At 41.3% G+C, this 24938-nt stretch overlaps 1 protein-coding gene across 2 annotated transcripts in view; it reads right to left on the minus strand.

The window, feature by feature from the left end:
• Positions 1 to 898: 898 nt before the first annotated feature.
• ahnak (AHNAK nucleoprotein) overlaps positions 899 to 24938 on the minus strand; it is a 35325-nt gene continuing 11285 nt past the window's right edge. For both annotated transcript variants that reach the window (XM_083890899.1, XM_083890900.1), the window contains exon 6: positions 899 to 24932. In XM_083890899.1, coding sequence (XP_083747025.1) covers positions 1800 to 24932 — 23133 coding nt within the window. In that variant the 3' untranslated portion in view covers positions 899 to 1799. The remainder of the gene's footprint in view (positions 24933 to 24938) is intronic.

Raw genomic sequence — 24938 nt, forward strand, 5'->3', positions numbered from 1 at the left:
GGGCTCTCAACGAGGGGCTCCGGTCTGCAGCCATACACTCTTGCGTGAGAGTCTCCAAACACCACAACAAGTTGTCAGATGTAGCGACAAAGTCGCCATGTTGGCAACACTGCTCTGTCAGGGAATTAAATAAAAATGAGTTTCAAAACCTGGTGGGTTTATCTTACGTTTTAGAGTGCCATACGCTTATTAGGAGCAATTTAAGATTACAATAGAAAAGTGTAAAAATGCAAGAAAGTTAAGTATAGCTTTAGGTGAATTAACATTTAATTTCCTACCAATTCAATGTTATGTAAGTTGAACATTAGCTTAATTTAACCAAGTTACTGTGCGTTTACCGTTACTCTGGCGTACAGAACCCGGGTGGTTGTCTTGCATATGGTGACACATTTTACTCGTATTTCCTCTTTTCCTCCTTCCTTTCCTCCTTCCCTTTTGTGGCATGATTTGCAGGCTGTCGCGCCGTCATCCAAAATGACACCTTGGTTAATTTTTTAAGCCAAAAATCTCCCACATGGCTGCTTTGTTGGTGGGAATAACTCCTCCTCTGCCACACTTTAACAAACAGAAACGGCTCTATTCTCGCACGGAACAAAAACAACAACAAGCGGTAACACACGGTTGTTGTGTTACTTTGCTTTCATTTCATACAGTTGCTATGAACTACCTATATGTTTCCGGGCTTCTGGCATAATCTTTTCTGACGGTATGCAGGAAATGTTACGATTACTATACCGTAGCGTTTAATACCGTGATTAATTGTGAAATCAAGTAATCGTGACATCACTGGATAAACATAGATATACATAGATGAACCTGATAGATATCACCCCATCATACCATATCATATATTATAATAAAATAAATGAACAAGCAAGTTTAAGAAATATAAATTCTATAAATCTTTTATTTTTGTTTATTTGGCAGAATGCACACAAAGGAATAGACCCAAATAGTGTTCCATCTACATCACATCTGATCAAAACTATGCAACTCTCTATAAATGCAGATTTGGTTTGGAAAAAAACAAAACATTAAAATGTGACAGTTTGTGTGACATTAACATAACCATAACACGTTTTTACAGAGTGACAAAGGAAATAAAATACAGAGGATTGTAAAACAGGACTGAAAATTAAACTATTGGAAAGCAAAACATGTTTCAAGCAAAATAAGCAAATTCATATTTTGGTAAACAGCAATGTAAGGCTGATTACATTTTCTTAACAATGAATAGTAAAGTACAGGCAGTGTTTTTGAAAGTTGATAGATTCTAAACAGTGATTATTTTGTAATTATGGTATATACAACACCATCCCTCATTGTGTATATATATACTTCTGCACTGATTATAAAATATCAAAGCTTGAAAATTGCATCATTTCATACATACCAGTGGTACTTGTTTAATGTTTTGTGTATAAACAAGATTTTCCTTCAAAATAACTGTCATAACTATCTGTTCTGTGCAATAGGCCCCTGGATAAAAATATGCCACACCCATTCTTTAACAAGGATTTAATAAAATGAAAAAGGACATAATGACAAGCCTTGTATTGGTGAATAATTTGTGAGATGGCATAATTCAATAGATTTGGACTATGTACAAAAGCAATATTTATTATTACAATACAAATTAATCTTATTTACAGTTTCAAGGGATTTAAAACAGCCTCATGCACTCATGGTTAAATGCATTAAGATGACTTTGTAAGTCTTGTTAATATTTAAGGGTTTACCATATCAGGGAAATGTGTTTAAGTGTACATACAATTAAGAAGTTATTTTTTGCCTCATAATCACTTTTTTGGTGAGACAGACAGTTCAATTCTTGGGAACTTGACAGCACCTTTTGAACCACTGTCACTGCTGGATGATGAAGACAATCTTGACTTCTTAGAGGGTAGCGAGAGACTTGCACTTCCCTCTGCTCCTGCTTCACTGTCCTCACCAAGTGTCACTTCATATGAGCCCTTTGACTTTGAACCAAAACCTCCAAACGTTCCAAACTTCAACTTGCTTTTCTTTCCTTTGACCTTGCTTCCTCCAAGGTCTAATGAAATGTCACCACCCTCTGCCAAGTGAACTGAAGGAGAACTGACTGCAAGCCCCTCTTCGTCACTCAGAGAAGAAGACCGATGTCTGGATTTCTTGAACAGATCTAGTGAAGCTGACTTGCCTTTAGTTGATACATCAAATCTTGGATCACCTTCTACTGCCAATTTTCCAGCCATCACCTCCCCAGTGTATACATTTACGTCCTTGGAGACTTTTTTGCCTTTTCCACTACTACTGAATTCTACCTCTGGCCCACGGATGTCACTTGAACTACTACCCTTTGCTTTTGATTTACCAAACAATTTTGGCATCTTTACCTTTACTTTGCTTTCACCATGCTTAAGTTCTGAACTGGGATCCTCAATATGTTGTGAACTGGCTTGGCAACTGACAGATGGAGACTGTAGGTTTATGCCTCCACTGGCTAAAAGTTCTGTTTCAACATTTCCTCCACACTCTTGGCCTTCTAATTGAGGGAAAACAAAACCAAACTTGGGTACTTTGATTTTGGGAAATGTTACCGAACCCTCTGGGTACTGAAGTCTACCAAATGCGCTGCTACCTGAGACACTTGCATCAATACCTGCACCACCTTTCACATTTGGCATTGACCCTCCAAAACTAACATTTGGACTATCCATCTGGTAGCCTGATGTATTCAGGCTACCAGATGGCAAATCAATGTCATGTTCACCTTTCAATTTTGATGATTTGATATCTAATTCAACATCAGGAAAATGAAGCTTACCAAAAAGAGGCTTCTTTACCTTTGTTCCTTTGACATGACTACTGGGTGTGTCTACATCCAAGTTGACTCCTGGCATTTCTATGTCAAGATCAGTTTTCTTTGCCTTTGTTTTCACTTTAGGAAGTTTGAATTTCCCCTTTTTGCCCTTTACACTGATGTCAATATCAGGAGCATCCAGGCTTGCTTCAGCAACTGGGAGTGTTCTGGAACCTTTTGCTCCTACATTAAATTTGGATGACTTAACCATGGAATCAGGACTCTCTATTTCTGGTGATTTGACTCCAAACTTAGGACCTTTGAATTTTGGAAATGTAATGCCTGTCTTCCCACCTTCCATAGTGATTGATGGCACTGAAGCATCAAGCTCACCTTTTATCTTGGGCTCTTTGAGATTAACATCAATATCAGGTGCTTTGAAATCTGTTTTTGATTTGATGTCAATACCAGGTACTTTTATACCAATGTCAGCTTTAGGGAGGTTCACATGAAAATCTGGGCCCTCCATTGTGGGACCTTTAAGGTTTGGCATTTTGACTTTGGGCATTTCAAATCCAACCTTTGGTCCTTCAATATCAATCCCTGGACCTTTGATATCAATGCCAGGTTTTCTGATTTCACCTTTAATCTTTGGAACTGATACATCCACACCACCTTTCAGGTGTGGACTTTTCAAACTGAAATCCACATCAGGCATAGATAGATTAGGTCCTGTGATGGTTGGCATTGTGAATTTTGGTCCCTTGATCTTGCCACCTTCCAGGTCAACCTCTGGTCCTTTGATATCAACAGCTGGAGCTCTGATATCAATATCAGCCTCTGGGAGACTAACATCAACGTCTGGCCCTTCAACATGAGGGCCTTTAAATCCAAAGGATGGCATTTTGAATTTAGGCATTTTAAATCCAGTTTTACCGTCAATGTCAAAATCTGGTCCTTCAATGTCAATTTTGGGTCCTATTACATCACCCTCAATCTTTGGAACTGAGATATCAACATCTCCCTTTACTTTGGGCCCTTTCAATTTTAGATCCCAGTCTGGGAGCTTGGCTCCTGAAATTGATGGAAATTTGATGTTTGGTCCATGGAGGTTTGCATCAGGGCCTTCGATGTCAATCTCTGGAGCTTCGATGTCAACACTTGGTACATTCACATCAATGTCAGCTTTGGGGAGGTTCAAATCAATATCTGGGCCCTCCATTTTGGGTCCTTTCAGGTTAAACGTTGGCATTTTGATTTTAGGCATGTCAAATCCAGCATTTGGTCCTTCAATATTAATCCCTGGACCTTTGATGTTAATGTCAGGTTTTCCTATGTCTCCTTTAATCTTTGGAACCGACACATCCACACCGCCTTTCAGGTTTGGACCTTTCAAATTGAAATCCACATCAGGCATAGAAACTTGAGGTCCTGTGATGGTTGGCATTTTGAATTTTGGACTCTTGATCTTACCACTGGGACTGTGCAGGTCAACCTCTGGTCCTTTGATATCAATATCTGGAGCTCTGAAATCAATATCAGCCTCTGGGAGACTAACATCAACTTCTGGCCCTTCAACATGAGGGCCTTTCAATCCAAAGGATGGTATTTTGAATTTAGGCATTTTAAATCCTCCTGTTTTACCATCAATGTCAACATCTGGTCTTTCAAAGTCAATTTTGGGTCCCTTTATATCACCCTCAATCTTTGGAACTGAGACATCAAAATCTCCCTTTACTTTGGGCCCTTTCAGTTTGAGATCCCAGTCTGGGAGCTTGGGTCCTGTAATTGATGGAAATTTGATGTTTGGTCCATGGAGGTTTGCATCAGGGCATTCAATGTCAATCTCTGGAGCCTTAATGTCAACACTTGGTAAGTTCACATCAATGTCAGCTTTGGGGAGGTTCAAATCAATATCTGGGCCCTCCATTTTAGAACCTTTCAGGTTAAACTTTGGCATTTTCATTTTAGGCATGTCAAATCCAGCCTTTGGTCCTTCAATATCAATCCCTGGACCTTTGATATCAATGTCAGGTTTTCCTATGCCTCCTTTAATGTTGGGAACTGACACATCCACACTGCCTTTCAGGTTTGGACCTTTCAAATTGAAATCCACATCAGGCATAGAAATGGTAGGTCCTGTAATGGTTGGCATTTTGAATTTTGGTCCCTTGATCTTACCACTGGGACTGTGCAGGTCAGCCTCTGGTCCTTTGATATCGATATCTGGAGATCTGAAATCAATATTGGCCTCTGGGAGACTAACATCAACTTCTGGCCCTTCAACATGTGGGCCTTTAAGTCCAAAGGATGGCATTTTGAATTTAGGCATTTTAAATCCTCCTGTTTTACCATCAATGTCAACATCTGGTCCTTCAATGTCGATTTTGGGTCCCTTTATATCACCCTCAATCTTTGGAACTGAGACATCAACATCTCCCTTTGCTCTGGGCCCTTTCAGTTTGAGATCCCAGTCTGGAAGCTTGGGTACTGAAATTGATGGAAATTTGATGTTTGGTCCATGGAGGTTTGCATCAGGGCCTTCGATGTCAATCTCTGGAGCTTTGATGTCAACACTTGGTAAGTTCATATCAATGTCAGCTTTGGGGAGGTTCAAATCAATATCTGGGCCCTCTATTTTTGGACCTTTCAGGTTAAACGTTGGCATTTTGATTTTGGGCATGTCAAATCCAGCCTTTGGTCCTTCAATATCAATCCCTGGACCTTTGATATTGATGTCAGGTTTTCCTATGCCTCCTTTAATCTTTGGAACTGACACATCCACATCACCTTTCAGGTTTGGACCTTTCAAATTGAAATCCACATCAGGCATAGAAATGTCAGGTCCTTTGATGGTTGGCATTTTGAATTTAGGACTCTTGATCTTACCACTGGGACCTTCTAGGTCAACCCCTGGTCCTTTGATATCAATATTTGGAACTCCAATATCAATATCAGCCTCTGGGAGATTAACATCAATGTCTGGCCCTTCAACATGTGGGCTTTTAAATCCAAAGGATGGAATTTTGAATTTAGGCATTTTAAATCCTCCTGTTTTACCATCAATATCAACATCTGGTCCATCAATATGAATTTTGGGTCCTTTTATATCACCCTCAATCTTTGGAGCTTTGATGTCAACACTTGGTACGTTCACATCAATGTCAGCTTTGGGGAGATTCAAATCAATATCTGGGCCCTCCATTTTAGTACCTTTCATGTTAAATTTTGGCATTTTGATTTTAGGCATGTCAAATCCAGCCTTTGGTCCTTCAATATCGATCCCTGGACCTTTGATATCAATGTCAGGTTTTCCTATGCCTCCTTTAATCTTTGGAACTGACACATCCACACCGCCTTTCAGGTTTGGACCTTTCAACTTGAAATCCACATCAGGCAATGAAATGTTAGGTCCTGTGATGTTTGGCATTTTGAACTTAGGACCCTTGATCTTACCACTGGGACTTTCCATGTCAACCACTGGACCTTTAATGTCAATATCTGGAGCTCTGATATCAATATCAGCCTCTGGGTGACGAACATCAACTTCTGGCCCTTCAACATGTGGGCCTTTAAATCCAAAGGATGGCATTTTGAATTTAGGCATTTTAAATCCTCCTTTTTTAACTTCCAGATCAATATCGGGTCTTTCAATGTCAATTTTGGGTCCTTTTATAGCACCTTCAATCTTTGGAACTGAGACATCAACATCACCCTTTACTTTGGGCCCTTTCAGTTTGAGATCCCAGTCTGGGAGCTTGGGTCCTGTAATTGATGGAAATTTGATGTTTGGGCCATGGAGGTTTGCATCAGGGCCTTCGATGTCAATCTCTGGAGCTTTGATGTCAACATTTGGTATATTCACATCAATGCCAGCTTTGGGGAGGTTCAAATCAATATCTGGGCCCTCCATTGTTGGACCTTTCAGGTTAAACTTTGGCATTTTGATTTTAGGCATGTCAAATCCAGCCTTTGGTCCTTCAATGTCAATCTCTGGACCTTTGATATCAATGTCAGGTTTTCCTATGCCTCCTTTAATCTTTGGAACTGACACATCCACACCGCCTTTCAGGTTTGGACCTTTCAATTTGAAATCCACATCAGGCATAGAAATGTTAGGTCCTGTGATGGTTGGCATTTTGAATTTAGGACTCTTGATCTTACCACTGGGAGCTTCCAGGTCAAATTCTGGTCCTTTGATATCAATATCTGGAGCTTTGATATCAATATCAGCCTCTGGGAGGCTAACATCAATGTCTGGCCCTTCAACATGTGGGCCTTTGAATCCAAAGGATGGCATTTTGAATTTAGGCATTTTAAATCCTCCTGTTTTACCATCAATGTCAAGATCTGGTCCTTCGAAGTCAATTTTGGGTCCCTTTATATCACCCTCAATCTTTGGAACTGAGACATCAACATCTCCCTTTACTTTGGGCCTTTTCAGTTTAAGGTCCCAGTCTGGGAGCTTGGGTCCTGTAATTGATGGAAATTTGATGTTTGGTCCATGGAGGTTTGCATCAGGGCCTTCGATGTCAATCTCTGGAGCTTTGATGTCAACACTTGGTAAGTTCATATCAATGTCAGCTTTGGGGAGGTTCAAATCAATATCTGGGCCCTCCATTTTAGGACCTTTCATGTTAAACTTTGGCATTTTGATTTTAGGCATGTCAAATCCAGCCTTTGGTCCTTCAATGTCAATCTCTGGACCTTTGATATCAATGTCAGGCTTTCCAATGTCTCCTTTAATCTTTGGAACCGACACATCCACACCGCCTTTCAGGTTTGGACCTTTCAAATTGAAATCCACATCAGGCATAGAAATGTGAGGTCCTGTGATGGTTGGCATTTTGAATTTAGGACTCTTGATCTTACCACTGGGACCTTCCAGGTCAAATCCTGGTCCTTTGATATCAATATCTGGAGCTTTGATATCAATATCAGCCTCTGGGAGACTAACATCAACGTCTGGCCCTTCAACATGTGGGCCTTTAAATCCAAAGGATGGCATTTTGAATTTAGGCATTTTAAATCCTCCTGTTTTACCATCAATGTCAACATCTGGTCCTTCAATGTCAATTTTGGGTCCCTTTATATCACCCTCAATCTTTGGAACTGAGACATCAAAATCTCCCTTTACTTTGGGCCCTTTCAGTTTGAGATCCCAGTCTGGGAGCTTTGGTGCTGAAATTGATGGAAATTTGATGTTTGGTCCATGGAGGTTTGCATCAGGGCCTTCGATGTCAATCTCTGGAGCTTTGATGTCAACACTTGGTAAGTTCATATCAATGTCAGCTTTGGGGAGGTTCAAATCAATATCTGGGCCCTCCATTTTAGGACCTTTCATGTTAAACTTTGGCATTTTGATTTTAGGCATGTCAAATCCAGCCTTTGGTCCTTCAATGTCAATCTCTGGACCTTTGATATCAATGTCAGGCTTTCCAATGTCTCCTTTAATCTTTGGAACTGACACATCCACACCGCCTTTAAGGTTTGGACCTTTCAAATTGAAATCCACATCAGGCATAGAAATGTGAGGTCCTGTGATGGTTGGCATTTTGAATTTAGGACTCTTGATCTTACCACTGGGACCTTCCAGGTCAAATTCTGGTCCTTTGATATCAATATCTGGAGCTTTGATATCAATATCAGCCTCTGGGAGGCTAACATCAATGTCTGGCCCTTCAACATGTGGGCCTTTGAATCCAAAGGATGGCATTTTGAATTTAGGCATTTTAAATCCTCCTGTTTTACCATCAATGTCAAGATCTGGTCCTTCGAAGTCAATTTTGGGTCCCTTTATATCACCCTCAATCTTTGGAACTGAGACATCAACATCTCCCTTTACTTTGGGCCTTTTCAGTTTAAGGTCCCAGTCTGGGAGCTTGGGTCCTGTAATTGATGGAAATTTGATGTTTGGTCCATGGAGGTTTGCATCAGGGCCTTCGATGTCAATCTCTGGAGCTTTGATGTCAACACTTGGTAAGTTCATATCAATGTCAGCTTTGGGGAGGTTCAAATCAATATCTGGGCCCTCCATTTTAGGACCTTTCATGTTAAACTTTGGCATTTTGATTTTAGGCATGTCAAATCCAGCCTTTGGTCCTTCAATGTCAATCTCTGGACCTTTGATATCAATGTCAGGCTTTCCAATGTCTCCTTTAATCTTTGGAACTGACACATCCACACCGCCTTTCAGGTTTGGACCTTTCAAATTGAAATCCACATCAGGCATAGAAATGTGAGGTCCTGTGATGGTTGGCATTTTGAATTTAGGACTCTTGATCTTACCACTGGGACCTTCCAGGTCAAATCCTGGTCCTTTGATATCAATATCTGGAGCTTTGATATCAATATCAGCCTCTGGGAGACTAACATCAACGTCTGGCCCTTCAACATGTGGGCCTTTAAATCCAAAGGATGGCATTTTGAATTTAGGCATTTTAAATCCTCCTGTTTTACCATCAATGTCAACATCTGGTCCTTCAATGTCAATTTTGGGTCCCTTTATATCACCCTCAATCTTTGGAACTGAGACATCAAAATCTCCCTTTACTTTGGGCCCTTTCAGTTTGAGATCCCAGTCTGGGAGCTTTGGTGCTGAAATTGATGGAAATTTGATGTTTGGTCCATGGAGGTTTGCATTAGGGCCTTCGATGTCAATCTCTGGAGCTTTGATGTCAACACTTGGTAAGTTCATATCAATGTCAGCTTTGGGGAGGTTCAAATCAATATCTGGGCCCTCCATTTTAGGACCTTTCATGTTAAACTTTGGCATTTTGATTTTAGGCATGTCAAATCCAGCCTTTGGTCCTTCAATGTCAATCTCTGGACCTTTGATATCAATGTCAGGCTTTCCAAAGTCTCCTTTAATCTTTGGAACTGACACATCCACACCGCCTTTAAGGTTTGGACCTTTCAAATTGAAATCCACATCAGGCATAGAAATGTGAGGTCCTGTGATGGTTGGCATTTTGAATTTAGGACTCTTGATCTTACCACTGGGACCTTCCAGATCAAATTCTGGTCCTTTGATATCAATATCTGGAGCTTTGATATCAATATCAGCCTCTGGGAGACTAACATCAACGTCTGGCCCTTCAACATGTGGGCCTTTAAATCCAAAGGATGGCATTTTGAATTTAGGCATTTTAAATCCTCCTGTTTTACCATCAATGTCAACATCTGGTCCTTCAATGTCAATTTTGGGTCCCTTTATATCACCCTCAATCTTTGGAACTGAGACATCAAAATCTCCCTTTACTTTGGGCCCTTTCAGTTTGAGATCCCAGTCTGGGAGCTTTGGTGCTGAAATTGATGGAAATTTGATGTTTGGTCCATGGAGGTTTGCATCAGGGCCTTCGATGTCAATCTCTGGTGCTTTGATGTCAACACTTGGTAAGTTCATGTCAATGTCAGCTTTGGGGAGGTTCAAATCAATATCTGGGCCCTCCATTTTCTGACCTTTCAGGTTAAACTTTGGCATTTTGATTTTAGGCATGTCAAATCCAGCCTTTGGTCCTTCAATGTCAATCTCTGGACCTTTGATATCAATGTCAGGTTTTCCTATGCCTCCTTTAATCTTTGGAACTGACACATCCACACCGCCTTTCAGGTTTGGACCTTTCAATTTGAAATCCACATCAGGCATAGAAATGTTAGGTCCTGTGATGGTTGGCATTTTGAATTTAGGACTCTTGATCTTACCACTGGGACCTTCCAGGTCAAATTCTGGTCCTTTGATATCAATATCAGCTTCTGGGAGACTAACATCAACGTCTGACCCTTCAACATGTGGGCCTTTGAATCCAAAGGATGGCATTTTGAATTTAGGCATTTTAAATCCTCCTGTTTTACCATCAAGGTCAACATCTGGTCCTTCAATGTCAATTTTGGGTCCCTTTATATCACCCTCAATCTTTGGAACTGAGACATCAACATCTCCCTTTACTTTCGGCCCTTTCAGTTTAAAATCCCAGTCTGGGAGATTGGGTCCGGAAATTGATGGAAATTTGATGTTTGGTCCACGGAGGTTTGCATCAGGGCCTTCGATGTCAATCGCTGGTGCTTTGATGTCAACACTTGGTAAGTTCAGATCAATGTCAGCTTTGGGGAGGTTCAAATCAATATCTGGGCCCTCCATTTTCTGACCTTTCAGGTTAAACTTTGGCATTTTGATTTTAGGCATGTCAAATCCAGCCTTTGGTCCTTCAATGTCAATCTCTGGACCTTTGATATCAATGTCAGGTTTTCCTATGCCTCCTTTAATCTTTGGAACTGACACATCCACACCGCCTTTCAGGTTTGGACCTTTCAAATTGAAATCCACATCAGGCATAGAAATGTGAGGTCCTGTGATGGTTGGCATTTTGAATTTAGGACTCTTGATCTTACCACTGGGAGCTTCCAGGTCAAATTCTGGTCCTTTGATATCAATATCTGGAGCTTTGATATCAATATCAGCCTCTGGGAGACTAACATCAACGTCTGGGCCTTCAACATGTGGGCCTTTAAATCCAAAGGATGGCATTTTGAATTTAGGCATTTTAAATCCTCCTGTTTTACCATCAATGTCAACATCTGGTCCTTCAATGTCTATTTTGGGTCCCTTTATATCACCCTCAATCTTTGGAACTGAGACATCAACATCACCCTTAACTTTGGGCCCTTTCAGTTTAAGGTCCCACTCTGGGAGCTTGGGTGCTGAAAGTGATGGAAATTTGATCTTTGGTCCATGGAGGTTAGCATCTGGGCACTCAATGTCAATCTCTGGAGCTTTGACATCAATGTCAGCTTTGGGGAGGTTCAAATCAATATCTGGGCCCTCCATTTTATGACCTTTCAGGTTAAACTTTGGCATTTTGATTTTAGGCATGTCAAATCCAGCCTTTGGTCCTTCAATGTCAATCTCTGGACCTTTGATATCAATGTCAGGCTTTCCAATGTCTCCTTTAATCTTTGGAACTGACACATCCACACCGCCTTTCAGGTTTGGACCTTTCAAATTGAAATCCACATCAGGCATAGAAATGTGAGGTCCTGTGATGGTTGGCATTTTGAATTTAGGACTCTTGATCTTACCACTGGGAGCTTCCAGGTCAAATTCTGGTCCTTTGATATCAATATCTGGAGCTTTGATATCAATATCAGCCTCTGGGAGACTAACATCAATGTCTGGCCCTTCAACATGTGGGCCTTTAAATCCAAAGGATGGCATTTTGAATTTAGGCATTTTAAATCCTCCTGTTTTACCATCAATGTCAACATCTGGTCCTTCAATGTCAATTTTGGGTCCCTTTATATCACCCTCAATCTTTGGAACTGAGACATCAATATCTCCCTTTACTTTCGGCCGTTTCAGTTTAAGATCCCAGTCTGGGAGCTTGGGTCCTGAAATTGATGGAAATGTGATCTTTGGTCCATGGAGGTTTGCATCAGGGCCTTCGATGTCAATCTCTGGTGCTTTGATGTCAACACTTGGTAAGTTCATATCAATGTCAGCTTTGGGGAGGTTCAAATCAATATCTGGGCCCTCCATTTTCTGACCTTTCAGGTTAAACTTTGGCATTTTGATTTTAGGCATGTCAAATCCAGTCTTTGGTCCTTCAATGTCAATCTCTGGACCTTTGATATCAATGTCAGGTTTTCCTATGCCTCCTTTAATCTTTGGAACTGACACATCCACACCGCCTTTCAGGTTTGGACCTTTCAATTTGAAATCCACATCAGGCATAGAAATGTTAGGTCCTGTGATGGTTGGCATTTTGAATTTAGGACTCTTGATCTTACCACTGGGACCTTCCAGGTCAAATTCTGGTCCTTTGATATCAATATCTGGAGCTTTGATATCAATATCAGCCTCTGGGAGACTAACATCAACGTCTGGGCCTTCAACATGTGGGCCTTTAAATCCAAAGGATGGCATTTTGAATTTAGGCATTTTAAATCCTCCTGTTTTACCATCAAGGTCAACATCTGGTCCTTCAATGTCAATTTTGGGTCCCTTTATATCACCCTCAATCTTTGGAACTGAGACATCAACATCTCCCTTTACTTTCGGCCCTTTCAGTTTAAGATCCCAGTCTGGGAGATTGGGTCCTGAAATTGATGGAAATTTGATGTTTGGTCCACGGAGATTTGCATCAGGGCCTTCGATGTCAATCTCTGGTGCTTTGATGTCAACACTTGGTAAGTTCAGATCAATGTCAGCTTTGGGGAGGTTCAAATCAATATCTGGGCCCTCCATTTTCTGACCTTTCAGGTTAAACTTTGGCATTTTGATTTTAGGCATGTCAAATCCAGCCTTTGGTCCTTCAATGTCAATCTCTGGACCTTTGATATCAATGTCAGGTTTTCCTATGCCTCCTTTAATCTTTGGAACTGACACATCCACACCGCCTTTCAGGTTTGGACCTTTCAATTTGAAATCCACATCAGGCATAGAAATGTGAGGTCCTGTGATGGTTGGCATTTTGAATTTAGGACTCTTGATCTTACCACTAGGAGCTTCCAGGTCAAATTCTGGTCCTTTGATATCAATATCTGGAGCTTTGATATCAATATCAGCTTCTGGGAGACTAACATCAACGTCTGGCCCTTCAACATGTGGGCCTTTGAATCCAAATGATGGCATTTTGAATTTAGGCATTTTAAATCCTCCTGTTTTACCATCAAGGTCAACATCTGGTCCTTCAATGTCAATTTTGGGTCCCTTTATATCACCCTCAATCTTTGGAACTGAGACATCAACATCTCCCTTTACTTTCGGCCCTTTCAGTTTAAGATCCCAGTCTGGGAGATTGGGTCCTGAAATTGATGGAAATTTGATCTTTGGTCCACGGAGGTTTGCATCAGGGCCTTCGATGTCAATCTCTGGTGCTTTGATGTCAACACTTGGTAAGTTCAGATCAATGTCAGCTTTGGGGAGGTTCAAATCAATATCTGGGCCCTCCATTTTCTGACCTTTCAGGTTAAACTTTGGCATTTTGATTTTAGGCATGTCAAATCCAGCCTTTGGTCCTTCAATGTCAATCTCTGGACCTTTGATATCAATGTCAGGTTTTCCTATGCCTCCTTTAATCTTTGGAACTGACACATCCACACCGCCTTTCAGGTTTGGACCTTTCAAATTGAAATCCACATCAGGCATAGAAATGTGAGGTCCTGTGATGGTTGGCATTTTGAATTTAGGACTCTTGATCTTACCACTAGGAGCTTCCAGGTCAAATTCTGGTCCTTTGATATCAATATCTGGAGCTTTGATATCAATATCAGCCTCTGGGAGACTAACATCAACGTCTTGGCCCTCAACATGTGGGCCTTTAAATCCAAAGGATGGCATTTTGAATTTAGGCATTTTAAATCCTCCTGTTTTACCATCAATGTCAACATCTGGTCCTTCAATGTCTATTTTGGGTCCCTTTATATCACCCTCAATCTTTGGAACTGAGACATCAACATCACCCTTAACTTTGGGCCCTTTCAGTTTAAGGTCCCACTCTGGGAGCTTGGGTGCTGAAAGTGATGGAAATTTGATGTTTGGTCCACGGAGGTTTGCATCAGGGCCTTCGATGTCAATCTCTGGTGCTTTGATGTCAACACTTGGTAAGTTCAGATCAATGTCAGCTTTGGGGAGGTTCAAATCAATATCTGGGCCCTCCATTTTCTGACCTTTCAGGTTAAACTTTGGCATTTTGATTTTAGGCATGTCAAATCCAGCCTTTGGTGCTTCAATGTCAATCTCTGGACCTTTGATATCAATGTCAGGTTTTCCTATGCCTCCTTTAATCTTTGGAACTGACACATCCACACCGCCTTTCAGGTTTGGACCTTTCAAATTGAAATCCACATCAGGCATAGAAATGTGAGGTCCTGTGATGGTTGGCATTTTGAATTTAGGACTCTTGATCTTACCACTAGGAGCTTCCAGGTCAAATTCTGGTCCTTTGATATCAATATCTGGAGCTTTGATATCAATATCAGCCTCTGGGAGACTAACATCAACGTCTGGGCCTTCAACATGTGGGCCTTTAAATCCAAATGATGGCATTTTGAATTTAGGCATTTTAAATCCTCCTGTTTTACCATCAATGTCAACATCTGGTCCTTCAATGTCTATTTTGGGTCCCTTTATATCACCCTCAATCTTTGGAACTGAGATATCAACATCACCCTTAACTTTGGGCCCTTTCAGTTTAAGGTCCCACTCTGGGAGCTTGGGTGCTGAAAGTGATGGAAATTTGATCTTTGGTCCATGGAGGTTAGCATCTGGGCACTCAATGTCAATCTCTGGAGCTTTGACATCAATGTCAGCTTTGGGGAGGTTCAAATCAATATCTGGGCCCTCCAATTTCTGACCTTTCAGGTTAAACTTTGGCATTTTGATTTTAGGCATGTCAAATCCAGCCTTTGGTCCTTCAATGTCAATCTCTGGACCTTTGATATCAATGTCAGGTTTTCCTATGCCTCCTTTAATCTTTGGAACTGACACATCCACACCGCCTTTCAGGTTTGGACCTTTCAAATTGAAATCCACATCAGGCATAGTAATGTGAGGTCCTGTGATGGTTGGCATTTTGAATTTAGGACTCTTGATCTTACCACTGGGAGCTTCCAGGTCAAATTCTGGTCCTTTGATATCAATATCTGGAGCTTTGATATCAATATCAGCCTCTGGGAGACTAACATCAACGTCTGGCCCTTCAACATGTGGGCCTTTAAATCCAAAGGATGGTATTTTGAATTTAGGCATTTTAAATCCTCCTGTTTTACCATCAATGTCAACATCTGGTCCTTCAATGTCAATTTTGGGTCCCTTTATATCACCCTCAATCTTTGGAACTGAGACATCAACATCTCCCTTTACTTTCGGCCCTTTCAGTTTAAGATCCCAGTCTGGGAGCTTGGGTCCTGAAATTGATGGAAATGTGATCTTTGGTCCATGGAGGTTTGCATCAGGGCCTTCGATGTCAATCTCTGGTGCTTTGATGTCAACACTTGGTAAGTTCATATCAATGTCAGCTTTGGGGAGGTTCAAATCAATATCTGGGCCCTCCAATTTCTGACCTTTCAGGTTAAACTTTGGCATTTTGATTTTAGGCATGTCAAATCCAGCCTTTGGTCCTTCAATGTCAATCTCTGGACCTTTGATATCAATGTCAGGTTTTCCTATGCCTCCTTTAATCTTTGGAACTGACACATCCACACCGCCTTTCAGGTTTGGACCTTTCAAATTGAAATCCACATCAGGCATAGAAATGTTAGGTCCTGTGATGGTTGGCATTTTGAATTTAGGACTCTTGATCTTACCACTGGGAGCTTCCAGGTCAAATTCTGGTCCTTTGATATCAATATCTGGAGCTTTGATATCAATATCAGCCTCTGGGAGACTAACATCAACGTCTGGCCCTTCAACATGTGGGCCTTTAAATCCAAAGGATGGCATTTTGAATTTAGGAATTTTAAATCCTCCTGTTTTACCATCAATGTCAACATCTGGTCCTTCAATGTCAATTTTGGGTCCCTTTATATCACCCTCAATCTTTGGAACTGAGACATCAACATCTCCCTTTACTTTGGGCCCTTTCAGTTTGAGATCCCAGTCTGGGAGCTTGGGTGCTGAAATTGATGGAAATTTGATGTTTGGTCCATGGAGGTTTGCATCAGGGCCTTCGATGTCAATCTCTGGAGCTTTGACATCAATGTCAGCTTTGGGGAGGTTCAAATCAATATCTGGGACCTCCATTTTCTGACCTTTCAGGTTAAACTTTGGCATTTTGATTTTAGGCATGTCAAATCCAGCCTTTGGTCCTTCAATGTCAATCTCTGGACCTTTGATATCAATGTCAGGCTTTCCAATGTCTCCTTTAATCTTTGGAACTGACACATCCACACCGCCTTTCAGGTTTGGACCTTTCAAATTGAAATCCACATCAGGCATAGAAATGTGAGGTCCTGTGATGGTTGGCATTTTGAATTTAGGACTCTTGATCTTACCACTGGGACCTTCCAGGTCAAATTCTGGTCCTTTGATATCAATATCTGGAGCTTTGATATCAATATCAGCCTCTGGGAGACTAACATCAACGTCTGGCCCTTCAACATGTGGGCCTTTAAATCCAAAGGATGGCATTTTGAATTTAGGAATTTTAAATCCTCCTGTTTTACCATCAATGTCAACATCTGGTCCTTCAATGTCAATTTTGGGTCCCTTTATATCACCCTCAATCTTTGGAACTGAGACATCAACATCTCCCTTTACTTTGGGCCCTTTCAGTTTGAGATCCCAGTCTGGGAGCTTGGGTGCTGAAATTGATGGAAATTTGATGTTTGGTCCATGGAGGTTTGCATCAGGGCCTTCGATGTCAATCTCTGGAGCTTTGACATCAATGTCAGCTTTGGGGAGGTTCAAATCAATATCTGGGACCTCCATTTTCTGACCTTTGAGGTTAAACTTTGGCATTTTGATTTTAGGCATGTCAAATCCAGCCTTTGGTCCTTCAATGTCAATCTCTGGACCTTTGATATCAATGTCAGGCTTTCCAATGTCTCCTTTAATCTTTGGAACTGACACATCCACACCGCCTTTCAGGTTTGGACCTTTCAAATTGAAATCCACATTAGGCATAGAAATGTGAGGTCCTGTGATGGTTGGCATTTTGAATTTAGGACTCTTGATCTTACCACTGGGAGCTTCCAGGTCAAATTCTGGTCCTTTGATATCAATATCTGGAGCTTTGATATCAATATCAGCCTCTGGGAGACTAACATCAACGTCTGGCCCTTCAACATGTGGGCCTTTAAATCCAAAGGATGGTATTTTGAATTTAGGCATTTTAAATCCTCCTGTTTTACCATCAATGTCAACATCTGGTCCTTCAATGTCAATTTTGGGTCCCTTTATATCACCCTCAATCTTTGGAACTGAGACATCAACATCTCCCTTTACTTTGGGCCCTTTCAGTTTGAGATCCCAGTCTGGGAGCTTGGGTACTGAAATTGATGGTAATTTGATCTTTGGTCCATGGAGGTTTGCATCAGGGCCTTCGATGTCAATCTCTGGAGCTTTGACATCAATGTCAGCTTTGGGGAGGTTCAAATCAATATCTGGGCCCTCCATTTTAGAACCTTTCAGGTTAAACTTTGGCATTTTGATTTTAGGCATGTCAAATCCAGCCTTTGGTCCTTCAATATCAATCTCTGGACCTTTGATATCAATGTCAGGTTTTCCTATGTCTCCTTTAATCTTTGGAACTGACACATCCACACCGCCTTTCAGGTTTGGACCTTTCAAATTGAAATCCACATCAGGCATAGAAATGTTAGGTCCTGTGATGGTTGGCATTTTGAATTTTGGTCCCTTGATCTTACCACTGGGACCTTCCAGGTCAACCTCTGGTCCTTTGATATCAATATCTGGAGCTCTGATATCAATATCAGCCTCTGGGAGACTAACATCAACGTCTGGCCCTTCAACATGTGGGGCTTTTAATCCAAAGGATGGTATTTTGAATTTAGGCATTTTAAATCCTCCTGTTTTACCATCAATGTCAACATCTGGTCCTTCAATGTCAATTTTGGGTCCCTTTATATCACCCTCAATCTTTGGAACTGAGACATCAACATCTCCCTTTACTTTGGGCCCTTTCAGTTTGAGATCCCAGTCTGGGAGCTTGGGTCCTGAAATTGATGGAAATTTGATCTTTGGTCCATGGAGGTTTGCATCAGGGCCTTCGATGTCAATCTCTGGAGCTTTGATGTCAACACTTGGTACATTCACATCAATGTCAGCTTTGGGGAGGTTAAAATCAATATCTGGGCCCTCCATTTTAGAACCTTTCAGGTTAAACTTTGGCATTTTGATTTTAGGCATGTCAAATCCAGCCTTTGGTCCTTCAATGTCAATCTCTGGACCTTTGATATCAATGTCAGGTTTTCCTATGCCTCCTTTAATCTTTGGAACTGACACATCCACACCGCCTTTCAGGTTTGGACCTTTCAAATTGAAATCCATATCAGGCATAGCTATGTTAGGTCCTGTGATGGTTGGCATTTTGATCTTAGGACTCTTGATCTTACCACTGGGACCTTCCAGGTCAACCTCTGGTCCTTTGATATCAATATCTGGAGCTCTGATATCAATATTAGCCTCTGGGAGACTAAAATCAACTTCTGGCCCTTCAACATGTGGGCCTTTTAACCCAAAGGATGGCATTTTGAATTTAGGCATTTTAAATCCTCCTGTTTTACCATCAATGTCAACATCTGGTCCTTCAATGTCAATGTTTGGTCCCTTTATATCACCCTCAATCTTTGGAACTGAGACATCAAAATCTCCCTTTACTTTGGGCCCTTTCAGTTTGAGATCCCAGTCTGGGAGCTTGGGTGCTGAAATTGATGGAAATTTGATGTTTGGTCCATGGAGGTTTGCATCAGGGCCTTCGATGTCAATCTCTGGAGCTTTGACATCAATGTCAGCTTTGGGGAGGTTCAAATCAATATCTGGGCCCTCCATTTTAGAACCTTTCAGGTTAAACTTTGGCATTTTGATTTTCGGCATGTCAAATCCAGCCTTTGGTCCTTCAATGTCAATCTCTGGACCTTTGATATCAATGTCAGGCTTTCCTATGCCTCCTTTAATCTTTGGAACTGACACATCCACACCGCCTTTCAGGTTTGGACCTTTCAAATCGAAATCCACATCAGGCATAGAAATTTGACTTCCTGTGATGGTTGGCATTTTGAACTTAGGACTCTTGATCTTACCACTGGGACCTTCCAGGTCAACCTCTGGTCCTTTGATATCAATATCTGGAGCTCTGATATCAATATTAGCCTCTGGGAGACTAACATCAACGTCTTGCCCTTCAACATGTGGCCCTTTAAATCCAAAGGATGGTATTTTGAATTTAGGCATTTTAAATCCTCCTGTTTTACCATCAATGTCAACATCTGGTCCTTCAATATCAATTTTGGGTCCCTTTATATCACCCTCAATCTTTGGAACTGAGACATCAACATCTCCCTTTACTTTGGGCCCTTTCAGTTTGAGATCCCAGTCTGGGAGATTGGGTCCTGAAATTGATGGAATTTTGATGTTTGGTCCATGGAGGTTTGCATCAGGGACTTCGATCTCAATCTCTGGAGCTTTGATGTCAACACTTGGTAAGTTCACATCAATGTCAGCTTTGGGGAGGTTCAAATCAATATCTGGGCCCTCCATTTTAGGACCTTTCAGGTTAAGTTTTGGCATTTTGATTTTAGGCATGTCAAATCCAGCCTTTGGTCCTTCAATGTCGATCCCTGGGCCTTTGATATTAATGTCAGGTTTTCCTATGTCTCCTTTAATGTTTGGAACTGACACATCCACGCCGCCTTTCAGGTTTGGACCTTTCAAATTGAAATCCACATCAGGCATAGAGATGTGAGGTCTTGTGATGGTTGGCATTTTGAATTTACCGCTGGGACCTTCCAGATCAACCTCTGGTCCTTTGATATCAATTTCTGGAGCTCTGACATCAATATCAGCCTCTGGGAGACTAACATCAACTTCTGGCCCTTCAACATGTGGGCCTTTCAATCCAAAGGATGGAATTTTGAATTTAGGAATTTTAAATCCTCCTGTTTCAGCATCAAAGTCAACATTTGGTCCTTCAATGTCAATTTTGGGAGCTTTTATATCACCCTCAATCTTTGGAACTGAGACGTCAACATTTCCCTCTACTTTGGGCCTTTTCAGGCTAATATCCAAGTCTGGAATGTTGGGTCCTGAAAGTGATGGAAGTTTGATATCTGGTCCTTGGAGGTTTGCATCTGAACCTTCAGTGTCAACATTAAGATCAACGTCTGGCATTTCAGCCTTTTGTCCTTTGGATCCAAATTTAGGCATCTTGAATTTTGAACCTTTGATTTTTGGACCACTTAATCCCAGGTCAACATCAGTGCCTTCAGAGTTTCCAGACTTCCCCTTGAGGCTTGCATCAGTCTGTGGGGCCTTTACCTTTGGACCCTTAAATCCAAACTTTGGCATTTTAAATTTTGTTTTCTTTGTGCTTATTTCAGGTACGTCAACTGTGATATCTGGTGTGAATTCAGATTTTGGCAACTCAATATCCCCTTTTAAATTGCCTTTCACACCTGACCCCTTCAAGGTGATGTCAACATCTGGTGAAGACATTTTTGGACCAGATAATGTTGGCAGTTTTGGAGCTGTTGTTTCTCCAGCTGAATCAAAATCAAGATTAGGACCTTTGATATCTACTTCAGGTATTTTTATTTCTCCTTCTATCTTTGGAGCTGATATGTCAACATTACCTTTCAGTTTTGGACTTTTCAGGTGGGTATCTATATCTGGCACTGACAACCCAGGTCCCGAAATTTTTGGCATGGTGAATTTGTGCCCTTTGATTTCTGCATCAGGGCCGCCAATATCAATAGCTGGCGCCTTAATGTCAATGTCAGGTGCTTTCACATCAATGTTGGATTTGGGTAGATTAACAACGACATTTGGGCTTTCTATGTTTTGACCATTGATGCCAAACATTGGGACTTTTAATTTAGGCAATTTAAATCCTCCTTTGCCGCCCTCAATATCAACATCTGTTCCTGCAATGTCCACATCAGGAACTTGTATATTTCCTTTCATCTTTGGGAGTGAGAAATCAATATCTCCCTCCACTTTAGGACCTTTTAGTTTGATGTCCACATCTGGCATTGTTGGTTCTTTTGTGGTTGGCATCTTGAAATTGGGCCCTCTTAATTTTGCATCTGGACCTTCAATGTTGAACTCTGGAGATTTTATGTCAACTTCAGGAGCTTTCACGCTAACATTGGCTTTGGGAAGATGAACATCGAGATCTGGGCTTTCTGTGTTTGGACCTTTAATGGAAAATGATGGAATTTTAAATGTAGGCATTTTAACTCCTCCTTTGCTGCCCTCAGTGTCAATGTCTGGTCCTGCAATGTCCACCTGAGGAACTTGTATATCTCCTTTAATCTTTGGTAGAGAGGCGTCCACATTTCCTCCCACTTTAGGACCTTTTAGTTTGATGTCTAAATCTGGTGTTGTTACTCCTTTTATGGTTGGCATCTTCAATTTGGGCCCTCTGATATTTGTATCGCGGACTTCAGTTTCAAACTCTGGCACTTTGATATCAACATCACTTCCTTCCACATCAATGCTAGCCTTGGGGATGTTCAAATCAATATCTGGACCCTCTACTTTAGGACCTTTGAGATTAAGAGTTGGCATTCTGATTTTAGGCATGTCAAATCCAGTCTTTGGTCCTTCAATATCAACCTTAGGACCTTTGACGTCAAATTCAGGTGTGTGTATCTCTCGATCTTTCTTTGAAACTGTCATGTCAACTTCACCTTTCAATTTTGGACTTTTTAGATGGACACCTACATCTGAGGTTGACACTTTGGGTCCTGAAATTGTTGGCATGTTGAATTTGGTCCCTTTCAGTTTAGCATCTGGTCCTTCAATATCAATCTCTGGAGATTTGATGTCAACTTCAGGACCTTTCACATCAACATTGGCTTCCGGAAGATTAATAGCAACATCTTGGCTTTCTATTTTCGGACCTTTGATGGAAAATGATGGAATTTTAAATGTAGGCATTTTAAATCCTCCTTTGCTGCCATCAATGTCAACATCTGGTACTGAAATGTCCACCCCAGGAGCTTGTATATCTCCTTCAATCTTTGGGAGAGAGACTGCCGCATCTGCCTCCACTTTCGGACCTTTTAGTTTGATGTCTAAATCTGGCATTGTTACTCCTTTTATGGTTGGCATATTCAATTTGGGCCCTTTGACATTTGCATCAGGGACTTCAATGTCTATTTCTGGAACTTTAATATCAACATCACTTCCTTTCACATCAATCTTTGCCTTGGGGATGTTCACATCAGTATATGTACCCTCCATTTTAGAACCTTTGAGATTAAAAGTTGGCATTCCGATTTTAGGCATGTCAAAGCCAGCCTTTGGTCCTTGAATATCAACCTTGGGACTTTTGATGTCAACTTCAGGTGTTCGTATTTCTCCATCTATCTTTGGAATTGACATTTCAACTTGACCTTTCAATTCTTTACTTTTTAGATGGACATCTGCATCTGGCATTGACACCATGGGTCCTGAAATGCTTGACATAGTGAATTTGGGGCCTTTCAATTTTGCATCTGGTCCAACTAGTCCTGCAATGTCAACCTCAGGAGCTTGTATATCTCCTTTCATCTTGGGGAGTGAGACATCCATATCTCCCTCCATTTTGAGACCTTTTAGTGTGATGTCGACACCAGGCATTGTTGTTTCTTTTATGTTTGGCATCTTCAAGTTGGGCCCTCTTAATTTTGCATCTGGTCCTTCAATGTGGAACTCTGGATATTTTATGTCAACTTCATGCCCTTTCATGTCAACATTGGCTTTGGGAAGATTAACATCAACATCTGGGCTTTCTACTTTTGGATCTATATTGGAAAATGAAGGGATTTTAAATGCAGGCATTTTAAATCCTCCTTTGCTGCCCTCAATGTCAACATCTGGTCCTGCAATGTCCACCTGAGGAGCTTGTATATCTCCTTCAATCTTTGGATGAGAGACAGCCACATCTCCCTCCACTTTTGGACCTTTTAGTTTGAGCCCTCTGATATTTGTATCAGGGCCTTTAATGTCAAATACACCCTTTGGCCTGTCAATATTAACCTTAGAACCTGTGATGTTAACTTCAGATGTTTTTATTACTCCCCCTATTTTTGGAACTGACATGTCAACTTCACCTTTCAGTTTTGAACTTTTTAGATGGACATCTACATCTGAGGTTGACACCTTGGGTCCTGAAATTGTTGGTATGTTGAATTTGAGCCCTTTCAGTTTTGCATCTGGTCCTTCAGACTCTGGATATTTGATGTCAACTTCAGGTGCTTTCACACCAATGTTGGCTTTGTGTAGATTAACATCAACATCTGGGCTGACTATGTTTGGATCCTGGTTGCCAAATGACTTAATTTTAAATGTAGGCATTTTAACTCCTCCTTTACTGGCCCCAGTTTCAACATCTGGTCCTTGGATATCCACCTCAGGAGCTTGTATGTCTCCTTCAATCTTTGAGGGTGAGACATCCACAAATCCTGCCACTTTAGAACCTTTTATTTTTATATCTGGCATCTTTGGTCCTTTTATGGTTGGCACCTTAAAAGCGGATCCTTCGATTTTTCCATCATAGCCTCCACTGTCAATCTCTGGAGCCTTGATGCCAATGTTAGGTGCTTTCACATCAATGTTGGCTTTAGAAAGGCTAACATCAACATCTGGGCTTTCTATGTTTGAACCTGTGATGTCAAACAATGTACCTCTGAATTTAGGCATTTTAAATCCTACTTTTCTGCCCTCAGTGTCAACATCTGGTCCTTCAATGTCCACCTCAGGAGCTTGTATATCTCCTTCAATCTTTGGGAGTGAGACATCCACATCTCCCTCCACTTTAGGACCTCTTAGTTTGATGTCTAAACCTGGCATCTTTGGCCCTTTTATATTCACATCAGTGTGAGCTTTGGGGAGGTCTACATCAAAATCTGCACCTCCCAAGCTACCTATTGTTACTTTAGTAGTCCCACTGTTTGTTATTGTCATGTTTGTTTCTGACACCTGATTTCTTCCATCTCCTTTCTCTCCACTAGCTCTTGACATTTCAAAATCTACCTGGCTACCACTTGTTTTTCCAGTGCTTGGTCCTTTATATCTAAGACCTGTACTTCTATCTTTTTCTGTCTCTCCTGAGGTTGTTATTGTTGTCTTAACAACCCCACTGCCCCAACGTGTCTCTTTGGAGACATTGCTTGACTCAAAAACTCCCCCCTCTGCTCCCTCTTTACTGCCATGTGTGATTCTGAATCCAGGAGAGCCATCTCCAGATTCAAGCTTTTGCCCCTTAAACTCTGGGCTTGAAAGTTCAAGTTGCTCACTTATGTCACTTGGCATATCTACTGTGTAGGTAGTGATGCGCCGGGTGATTGTAGTAATAGTGCTGCCATCGCTGCTTGTGCTGCTGTGGCGCTCTGTACGAACATCTACTCCCTCTGCAAGGTCTTCGGACTTCAGCCTTGGTTTGATCTTTTTTGTGTATATTCTCTTATAGTCCTCTTCATCACCACCCTGTGG

The sequence above is a fragment of the Microchirus variegatus genome (assembly GCF_963457635.1).
Source record: "Microchirus variegatus genome assembly, chromosome: 6".
Taxonomy (NCBI): domain Eukaryota; kingdom Metazoa; phylum Chordata; class Actinopteri; order Pleuronectiformes; family Soleidae; genus Microchirus; species Microchirus variegatus.